Below are 10455 nucleotides of genomic sequence, written 5' to 3'. Positions count from 1 at the left end.
CTCTCCCCCTCGGCCACTGTGCCTCCTGGTGCCCCGCGGTGTCCGGAAGCAGCCTTGACGGCTCTCCCCCTCGGCCACTGTGCTTCCTGGTGCCCCGCGGTGTCCGGAAGCAGCCTTGACGGCTCTCCCCCTGCAGCCAGCGGCTGTTTCCGGGACCCCAAGGCAGTCTTGGAGGCAGGTGCCACGCTCAGCTCTCTGCCTCAGGTCTGTCCTGCGAGGGGGTCCCGCAGAGCTGCCCGCGGCTGCCGGACACACCCTGCCAGCCCGTCCCCGCCGAGGTCGTAGGGACGTCGCCTGGCTCCAGCAGGCGGAGGCTGAGTCCTGCAGGTCCCTTCTGGGGGCGCCTGCTCCTCGCGCGCCGGGTTTCAGGAAGGCACTTGCTCGTTCCAGGAGGGCAGGCAGGCCTCCCTGGCCGCGGACTTCTCCATCACGCAGTTCAGGCACGTCGGCCGGCTGCTCGTGGTGCACGGGCGCAGCAGCTACAAGCGCTCGGCCGCGCTCGGCCAGTTTGTCATGCACCGGGGCCTCATCATCTCCACGATGCAGGTGCGCGGGGCCCGGCGCCGGGGCGGGCGGGGCCGCCGGGAGGGCAAGTGTGGGCCTGACCGGTGCTCTCCTCTCCCAAAGGCCGTGTTCTCCTCTGTCTTCTACTTCGCGTCCGTGCCTCTGTACCAAGGATTCCTCATGGTGGGGTAAGTGGGGCGGCCGGCACACACCTGCCCACACCTGCCCAGCTTCGGTCGGGGAGGACTTCCCGGTGCCGAACCACAGCTAGAGTGTGTCTGAGTCACCGCGCTTGGTCGGTGTGAGAGTAAGAACCGCGTCAGGGGCTGGGCCCCTTGCCATCTCCTGCTGCTTGGTCTGGAGAACGTGTGTGTCCCTGGGGGACGCCCAGGCGCCGTGGCAGCCCCTTCGCAGGCTGGGACCCGGGAGGCTGGGACTCCGGGGGTGTGTCTGGGTCGTGACCAGTGACCACTCAGCAGCAGACGCGTAGGCACGGGGTGCTGGGACAGGACACGACACGCCCGAGCGCACACCGACCGTCTCCCTAGTGGTAACGAGCTCTCTTCAAGGTCCCCACTCAGCAGCCGGGGAGGGTAGGTCGGAGACTGCCCCGTGCGTGCCGTTGTAGCCGCCACTGTTCCGCTAACAGTGAATGAGTTTAGAGCTGCTCTTCCCCTCATCCCTCGGACTTCCGCCAGGACATAAACCACTGTGGCAGTGAAGTGCACTTGGTGCCTCCCGACGCCCCCACACCGGCCCCGCGGAACCCAACACCCCCACGGCCCATGCATTCCCCATACGCGTTCGCACTCGGAAGGCAGGAGCAGGTCACCCCAGTGCTCCCTGACGGTTCAGAGCGCTGACCCCCTCTGCATGGCATCATAGGGAACGGGCACCCCACGCTGCCATGTCACGGGCGAGGAAGGAGTTGCCCAGGGAGCCTGGGAATGTGCTGGAGGCCACAGGGCTGCTGGGAGGACCTCCTGGGGCTGGCCTCAGACAGGCTGGCCTTCCCGCAGCATTTAGCTGCTTTCCAAGGCTGCGGAGAACAGGCACACGAGCTCTTCTGCCCCGAGGAGGTGTTCGAAGTACTACACTTCCTGAACATGTCTCATCGGACAACTCCCCGAACCCCAAGGTCCCTGATGATTTGAAAGAGACGGGGCGCGTTAGATGGGGCCTGTCAGGCTCTGCCAAACACACTGGGGCCGCAAGTCACCAGCGTCGCAGGGCAGAGCCGATGGCAGATGCTTCCTGGTGCTCCTTAGGCTTCATCCACCGGGGAGCCTGGGCTGCTCTCCCCACACCATGCTGGGCCGGCCCTGAGTGTCCCACTTGCATGTGCCAGCTGGCGGGACGGCCTGCCCTTTCCCTGGGCGCTGCGCCTTCTCACCAGCTGTCTCCTTGGCCGGGGGCTCTTCCCCTCACCTGGGTGGACCTCTTCCAGGGAGCCGGACCCGCACCTTCCTGCAGGCCACAGCGCCAGCTCTGCATTTTGGCCTGAGCTCCCGATGGACCGGGCCTGGGCGGGGGGGCTCCCATCATGGCTGTGGCTCTGGTGTCCAAGGTGCCCGGCGCTGTTCCGCGTGGCCGCCAACTCTCCAGTGGCTCTAGCACCGACCGAGGGGAGACCGTGAGGGCGCCAACAGCTCCAGCCACGCTTTACTGTTTCCCGTCGCCTTGGTCTTCACAGTGCCCCTCCCGTGAAGGGCCTTCAGAGAGCATGGGGTGACTCAGGACCTTGCCGCGTCTGGAGTCTGCCTGGCGCACGGCTTCCCTGGTGGCCGGAGAAACGCGGGACCATCCCCACTTCCTTTCACGTTTTAAAGCTATGGATTTGAAACACTCAGAGGAAAATTTGGGGGACAGTGGTGACTCCTCCTTAGATGGCAGAGCCCGGGCCAGTGAAGCTGCGGCCGCGGGCCCGACTGGATCCTTCCCTGGTCAGCAGGAGCCCCGAGTGCTTTCGAAGCGCCTGTCTGCGTTGGCTTCATTCGGGGTTTTTCTGCGCGTCCGTCACCTGAGGCAGCCGTAATTTTCTTAAGCATCAATACGCCGAATTTGGTGGGAGTGGAGGAGAGAGCTTCTCATGTGAAACTTCTTCAACAGGAAACCGTAGAATCAGTTTTGTCCTCACCTAGAAAACAACCGTCAGACGTGGCTGGGAAGGAAAGCGATGCTTTTACGAAAGACGAGACAGGAGTCACGTCCTGAGACGGAACCTCTGGCCCTGGAGCCTGCAGGGTCGCAGAGGCCCCTGTTCCGCTAACAGTGAATGAGTTTAGAGCACCTCCTGCTGCAGGTGTCCACCCTCCTCCATCGCGTCGGCTCGGAGGGGCCGCTGATGCGGGCGAGGCAGCGTGGGTGCTCCCGCCACAGTCCGGCCACACACTGTGGCCTCCCCTCCAGGAGGTACTCCTTGGCCGAGTCCTGGGGAACCCTGTGTGTCACAGCACCTCTGAGAGGCTCACCGCGCAGGTCAGCAAGTGGACGTCTCCACGAGACGCCGGGTCAAGAACCTGTCCCACCTTGTTGCACCAGACCCCTTCTTTGCCTGTCATCTGCCAGTGCAGCACGTTCTCAGCGTCGTCCTCGGGGACAGGCCGCTCTCAGCTGGCTGCGGGGCTCACTCGTGCGACGGCTGCGTCTGCCAGTGCTGGAGGGGGTCACCTGCCTTGTGCCCATCAGCCGGGCTCTGCCGGCCTCTCTGGTGCTTTCAGCCCCCACATTCTCAGTGGGTGGGAGTTCTGAGAAGATTGACAAAGTTAAAAATTTGGAAGAAAGGGGACGCCTGGGTGACTCAGTCAGTGAAACATCTGCCTTCGGCTCAGGTCATGGTCCCAGGGTCCTGGGATTGAGCCCCACGTCGGGCTCCCTGTTTGGCGGGGAGCCTGCTTCTGCTGCTGCTCCCCCTGCTCGTGCTCTCTCTCTTTCCCGATCAAATAAATAAAAAAAACCTTAAAAAAGAAAAAAACAGATCTGGAGAAATTCTGGTCTTGAGCCTATTTAATCTCATGCAGGACCGACCGCTCTGAAGCACATGGATTTCAACCCCCGGTGGCCTCCACGGACACGCAGCGATAGGAGGCAGGCCGAAATGCCTTCCCTGACACGGTGTGCCCTTCGTGACCCACGGTCCTGGATGGGGCAGCGCCTCCTGGACCAGTGACCATGGAAGTCCGTTCGAGGACAGGGCTACTGAGCTTTGTCACAGGTGCACATGTCATTTAGAAGAAATCAGTCCTGCGTCAGCAAAGACGGTGCAGGTGCACTTGCTGAGCACAGCCAAGCTCCCGCGGGTGTCCCAGGTGGAAGACGCGTGTGCTCTGGCCTGCCAGACACACGGCGCTCAGACGGCAGCCACTCTGTCCCACCAATGCCACAGAAACACCACCCCCCCACCTCCCTGCAAAGTGCAGAGCCGAGACCCCACACATACCCAGCGATAACAAGCAGCCTCGTTGGGTGTCACACAGGGAGGAACCTAGACTTGTCCCCAACCTGGGGGAGGACAGCTGCACCCGCTTCCCACCAGAGCAGCACCAGGAGACCCAGTGTTCTACGTGGCACCCAGACGTCAAGTTTCAATAGACAGTCACTTGCTCTGCTGAGAACCAGGAAGAGCTCCGAGTGATTCAAGAAGACAATGGACGATGGCCCTGAGATGCCAGAGGTGTTGGGGTTGTGTGACACAGGAGTTGAAGCCGCCGTGAAGATGTACTTTAATGAGCAGCAGGAGCAGTCAGAACAGAGAGGAGGATGAAACACGTCCGCCTGGAAATAGGAAATAGAGAGCAGAACCCGATGGAAACTGACCGCCAAGCCCAGCACAGGCCACGGACCCGGCCCACAGCAGAGCGGAGGCCCACCGAGGGTGGGATGCGGGACGGCACCCCTGGGAGCACCCTGAGAGCCCAGAGACCAGCAGAGCCTCAGGGGCTGCAGCTTCGTGTCCCTGGGGCTCCGGAGGGAGGACAGGGGTGCTGGGCTACAGAAGAGAGAATGGCTGAAAATGTCCCAAAGGGTGCTTGCAGAGACATCCATACCGAAACACGTCACACAAAGACTCGGGGAGACAGAGGACAAACCATGAAGACAGGGAGCGGGGGAGGAGTGGCCCCAGGGACCGCGGGGTCCTCACCAGGGCCAGGCAGGAGAGAGCAGTGCGGACCGAGACGGCCACCTGCGGCGAGCTCTTCCTTCAGGAGCGACGGGCACACACTCGCCACCACACATCCGGGCACTCACGTTCCGGCAGGAAGAGAGCCGTCGGCTTGCAGACCGACCGACGGACGGCTCGGGCGGAGCTTGACCCAGAGCTTGTAGCTGTCTGTGAGCACCTGCACGATGTCCCCGTCAGCAGCCATCAGGGAGACGGTGGGGGTGCAGAGAAGCGGGGCCCGCACGCGCCCGGCCAGCCGGCACAGTCCGTGTTTCTCCGCAATGAGACCCTTGGGCTAATGGCCCCAGGTGGCCCTCCTGTTAGAATGAACAGAGACTCACGAAACACCCGTGCGGTGAGCGTTCACAGCTGTGCTCCGTGAGAACCAAACACCGCGAATGACCCTGATGCCCTTGAGCGAGCGAGCAGGTCGGAGGCGGCACGGTCCAACGGCGAGTGCTGGCCAACGGCCCGCAGGGGCGAGCGCAGCTGCCACAGCGCCCGGAGCAGCGTCCCGGGAGCTGGGCTGGGTGGAAAGGCTCACACGTAGCCGCACCAGGGGACTTACGGAGGTGGCGGGGGGGGGGCGGGCGTCGGGGGTCCTGGGCGTGGCGGCGGCGGGACTGGGCTGAGGTGTGCGCGGGGTGAACCGGGGGAAGGGCCCCTGGGCTTGCTTCGTGCCCCGCCTGTGGGTCCAGAGTGACCTCAACATAGAAAGTGTCATTAAGAAAGTGGGTTCCTGGGACGCCTGGGTGGCTCAGTTGGTTGGACAACTGCCTTCGGCTCAGGTCATGATCCTGGAGTCCCGGGATCGAGTCCCGCATCGGACTCCCAGCTCCACGGGGAGTCTGCTTCTCTCTCTGACCTTCTCCTTGCTCATGTGCTCTCTCTCAAATAAATAAATAAAATCTTTAAAAAAAAAAAATAAATAAAAAAAATAAAAAAATAAAAAAAAGAAAGTGGGTTCCTGTGAGCGCTTGTGGCTCCCAGATGGGGTTCCCACACCGCACGCTGAGCCCTGGGATCGAATCTGAGTTTGCAGCCGCGTGTCGGGTCCTGGCCTCTGACGACAGGTGTGTCGGCCGTGGTGCGTGCTCCCCGCTGACCGCCCTGTCTCGGTTGTAGGTACGCGACTCTCTACACCATGTTCCCGGTGTTCTCGCTAGTGCTGGACCAGGATGTGAAGCCGGAGATGGCCATGCTGTACCCAGAGCTCTACAAGGACCTCACCAAGGTACAGGCGTGGGGCCGGGGACCAGCAGACCCGTTGCTGGTGTTGGGAGGAGACGCGCCCGTCGTGAAGCAGCTGCCAGAAGGTCTTGAGTAACGTCTGTCCTTCAGATGGTTTTTACGACCAGCTGTTTTGGCCGTGTTCCTTTTGAGTTCGACTTTAAAAAGGGGAAACAATTGTTTTCTCATGTTTGCAGTAAAGCTCTGATGTCGTGCCACAACTGAAATTTTAAAGGTGCTCAACCGTGTTTGAACCCGTGGTGACTGGGCTCGCCCTGTGGCAGACGAGTGCCCGGTGAGGGACACTTGATGACAGTGGTGTCCCCTGGGGCGGGACAGGCTTGTGTCCACCGTGGCAGCGTCCCAGCGCTTTGAACTCAGAGTCGCCGGCTGGGAGTCCTGTGCCTACCCAAGCCTCCCTCCGCCGTGCATTCAGCATCACGTCTGAGGAAAGGTGGAGAGTCTGTCACTGGGACCCAGGGCTGAGGTAACAGGATGCTGCTGGGGAACGTGTGCCCCCTGAACCTGCCGAGGATCCCTTCCTCTGGCGCAGAGCTACGTCCAGATGCAGGCGTTCCTGAAGAAAGCGTCAAGCTGGCCACACTTCTTCACGAAACCCTCTTTCTCTAGCGTGGAAGACGAGCTCCACGGGACACCCCCAGTCCTCCAAGGACGAGCCGTGGTGCCTTTGGAGTTTTCCTGAAGCAGCACTGAGAACAAAACCCACTCACCCCCAATCAAATCTAGGTTCATAAGTGATAACCTGAAATTACTGACTCGGATCTTTAAAACCTTGGCAGTACGGAGAAAGAACCAGAACCACCCACCACTCAGAACCGCGTCCTGTGCCTGCTCAAGCCACGATGATCGTCAGGCTTCATGGTGTTACAGGAGCCGGATGGAATTGAGACTTAAAGGTTCTTGGAAAACATATGACGTGCTCACGCGGCTTTTACAGTGAGGACGGAAAGAAAGCTATGGAGCAGCACAGCGTAAAATAAAATGTCAGCCCTTGTTCGATAACACCGTATGTGATTTCATGATGAAACGTGTATATAAGACATATTTCCAGATGTGTATATATGTAGCATTGGTATCCTGATGATAACACTGTGAATATTACAAGTAAAAGGAAAACTTTTTGGTTTAATATTCTAAAATGGTGAGACTGTTATCATTCAGTAAAACAGAACAGGATCAAAGATCTAAAAACTATAGGAAGCTTTTATGAGGAATTATAATTTTAGTAGATTATGTGTTTCCTTATTTCCATAAACTCCAGAAATGTTCACTTAAATGCTGCCTCACAGACGTAAGGGGGAAACCAGCTCTTCACGTACAAACAAAACCAGATGAGTTCCCTAGAATCATAGGTGGCCAGTGTCTCCGCTGCTCACGGTCACTGCGGGTCAGCCTGGGCACCATCACCAGATGGTCAACATCGGAGCAGTCCTGCCGGTGGGATGTGGGATGAACACCCACTGTCGGAGGCCTGACAGTCCCTGTCTCAGAAGTCCGGCCATCAGCACCTCCGTTGCTCTGGGAGCAAGAAGATCCCCACAGGGTCCCAGGTAGCCCTGAATCCGCAGACGTCCCCATGAGGTGACACAGAAAGCACGAGTGTGTCAGGAAGGAGAGTTCGGTGCTGACTGAGCAGGAGATCCCGTCTTGGTGGCGGCTCGTTGGGAGCATCTCGGTGCGCTGGAGCCCGGACGCCGTTCTTCCATGACTGGGACAGGAGTTCAGCTGCTCGTGATCGTTCTTGAAGAAAAGGCTCCTTTTCTTCAAGATCCAAAATCCATCCCTCTTGTGTTTCTAAAGTAAACACTTTGTTCAAAATCTGATCCACTTCAAATCCTTCGAAAACAAAGTGTCGCTAAAGTACTTAACCACCGAACTCGATACAATTCAGTTATGTTTTCTTACTGAAGCACAGATTTGGAAGCTTTCCGTTACTTCTGACACTTGGCGGTGACGCGGGAGGCCCGTCCGCCTGGCCTGTCCGTGTAGGACGCGCTGGGTCTGCGGCTGCTAGAGGTGCCAGCAAGACGTCACTCTGGCCCAGGAAGCCCACGCTCAGTCTGGAAAGAAAAAGTAAATTCAGGGTGAATGACATGACAAGCAGCAGCATGACACAGGCCACAGGCAGGGCTGCGTCCAGCCTGTTCTGAGCAGAAGGCCAGGGCCGCAGCACATTCCCAACAGACCTTCAGAGGAATCGGGAAGCAGCGTACATATCCCGAGCAGAACAGAGGGGAAAGTACCATGCTTTGAAAGAAAATACCGCTTTTCATACTTATTTGATAACCTGTCTTTTTTTTCTGAGATGTGAGGCAGAGCCCAGGCCTTAAAGATCTGACTCACATCCTCTAACGGGCTCAGCCAGTCCGGAACACAGATGTTTGCTCCCAGCTCTCTCTGGAGGCCTGAGCCCAGCCTGGAATCCATGCTGTGCTCAGGAGTGGCTCCGCGAGCCGTCTGGCGAAGAAGCAGCGTTCCCCTCCCCTCCCCTTCCTGAAGGCCTGTCGCTTCACCCTTGCAGAAGTGACGTGTCTCTGACCACTTCTGCTGTTCCTCTTTTAAAGGTCAGATTCTGCTTCGAATGCTCGCACGTCACTCACGATGAGTAGCCCCTCGCCATTTTCTGATGCTGCCAGTGGGACAGGGACCCCGTGTGCCCACCCCTCCCAACGGCACAGATGACTCTATTTACCCCAGTCTGTGGCCCTTCGAGAAAGGCCATGCGATCCTGAGATCCAGGGTCACCCACGCTCACCTGAGCCGGCCCTCCTGGTCCTGATATCTCAGACATACAGCTGCGGTTCCACGAGCAGCACGTGGTTGTATGCTCACGAAGGTAACCTTCGAACTGCGAGGCCGTGGGTGGCAGTGGAGGGAGTTGTGAGGAGAATCAAGTGGGTGGTGTCCTGCGGTCTGTTATCAGAATCCTTGACGCCGTCCGACACACACTGTTAGGGTCACTTCACTGTGTTTTTACTTCCCGTTGAATATTCTCAAATGGTTTTAGCTTGGGAATGTGTATTTGTATTCTGAATATAATTTTAGAAATAACAGTGATAAGGCACGAAAAAGAAGTGAAAGACAGAAATTAGGGGAGGACCTGTTTGCAGATGACATAATCATCTCTGTGGAAAAGCCCCAAGAATTCTGGACTAGTAAGTTTGACAAGGTGGTAGGATTCAAGGAAAAAATCTCTCTTCTCCTTTCTGATTCTGTGTGCCAGCAGTGAACCCAGCAGTGAACCATTGAGGTCTGAAGATGGTTTTGAACAGCCTTGGCAATAGAGAAGCAAAGTCGGTTTGACAAACCGTGTGCCGGATGTGTGCGCTGTGGGACACTGTCGAGAGGGACTTTGAAAGGTGCAAAAGAATGTGACCAGAAAACTCCGTGTGCCCAACAGCTGCCAGATTCCAAAATTTACATGGAAAGGCAGGGGAACTGGAATTACCAAGATCGTTTTTAAAAAGAGGAACAAATTGGGAAGACTCGCTCTACCCAAGATGAGGCATTCTTGGCGGAGGACAGACTCCTGGACCAGTGGGGTCGACAGAGAGCCCAGGGCAGGAGCCGCAGGTGTCAAAGCAGATCTTTGACAAGCGCGAAGGGAAAGCAAATGCCGTCAGAGCCGCCCGCAGAAGGGAGCCTCCAGCCACCCTCACAGTTTTGGGGAGGCTCCCTCAGAATGAGTCCTAGACCCGACATAAAATGTACGGCTGTTCGCCTTGTGGAATAAAATGCAGAAGAACACGTGCGTGACCTTGGGGCAGACCTATTTAGATGCGGCTCGGACGCATGATTCAGAAAGGGGAACGTTGCCAGGCTGGACTTTATCATAATCCAAGACTTTTGTTCCGTGGGTGGCACTGCCGAGCTAGTGAAGAGCAAGATCCTCGTTGGAAGTCCTGGCAGATCCCACTCCCGACAGAGGCCTTGTATCCAGAAAGTACAAAGAACCTCACAACTCACGAAGGACGCGACCCCATGACTGAAACGGGAAGAGCCCTGAGGGACAGCGCCGCGCAGGTCACGACGCGCACGTGGTCAGTGAGCATCTGGGGACACTGTGCTCTCCACCATGTCTCAGGCGGGGACGGCGGCGGGGACCACAGGAAGGCAGGGTCCCGCGCGTGGCAGCACCACATGCCCGCTCCCCACTGACGGGCACACGGTGTGGCATGACCACCCGGGGCACCGTTCGGCAGTTCTGGTGAAGTTAAATGCACTGAGCACATGACCCAGCATTTACCCAAGAGAAGTGAAAACTCGTGGCACACAGAATCCTGTAAGGAAATGGCAGCCGCCAGGCCAGGGCCGCCAGTCACCGCAGCCACACCGCCCAGTGTCCAGCCACATGGGGGAATCTTAAATGCATTTGCTACACAAAAGAAGCCCGACTCAGAAGCTCGTATGATCCCGTTTGCCTGGCACCCTGGGAAATGTGGAGCTTTGGGCCCAGATGACAGGTGGGCAGTAGCCTGGGGTCGGGGTCGTCGGGAGTCGGGGACGGAGGGGCCGCGGGAGGCGGCCGTACCAACACG

At 58.3% G+C, this 10455-nt stretch overlaps 1 protein-coding gene across 5 annotated transcripts in view; it reads left to right on the top strand.

Annotated features, from left to right (window-relative positions):
• LOC111154218 (ATPase phospholipid transporting 9B (putative)) overlaps positions 1 to 10455 on the top strand; it is a 227591-nt gene that overhangs the window by 209848 nt on the left and 7288 nt on the right. For all 5 annotated transcript variants that reach the window (XM_022513694.1, XM_022513693.1, XM_022513696.1 and 2 more), the window contains 3 exons: positions 391 to 546; positions 628 to 692; positions 5792 to 5900. In XM_022513694.1, coding sequence (XP_022369402.1) covers positions 391 to 546; positions 628 to 692; positions 5792 to 5900 — 330 coding nt within the window. The remainder of the gene's footprint in view (positions 1 to 390; positions 547 to 627; positions 693 to 5791; positions 5901 to 10455) is intronic.

The sequence above is a fragment of the Enhydra lutris genome, unplaced genomic scaffold (assembly GCF_002288905.1).
Source record: "Enhydra lutris kenyoni isolate GAN:26980312 unplaced genomic scaffold, ASM228890v2 scaffoldscaffold36, whole genome shotgun sequence".
NCBI classification, from domain to species: Eukaryota; Metazoa; Chordata; class Mammalia; order Carnivora; family Mustelidae; genus Enhydra; species Enhydra lutris.
The sequence above is the reverse complement of the archived record's forward strand: the minus strand, read 5'-3'. Positions and strand labels throughout refer to the sequence as shown.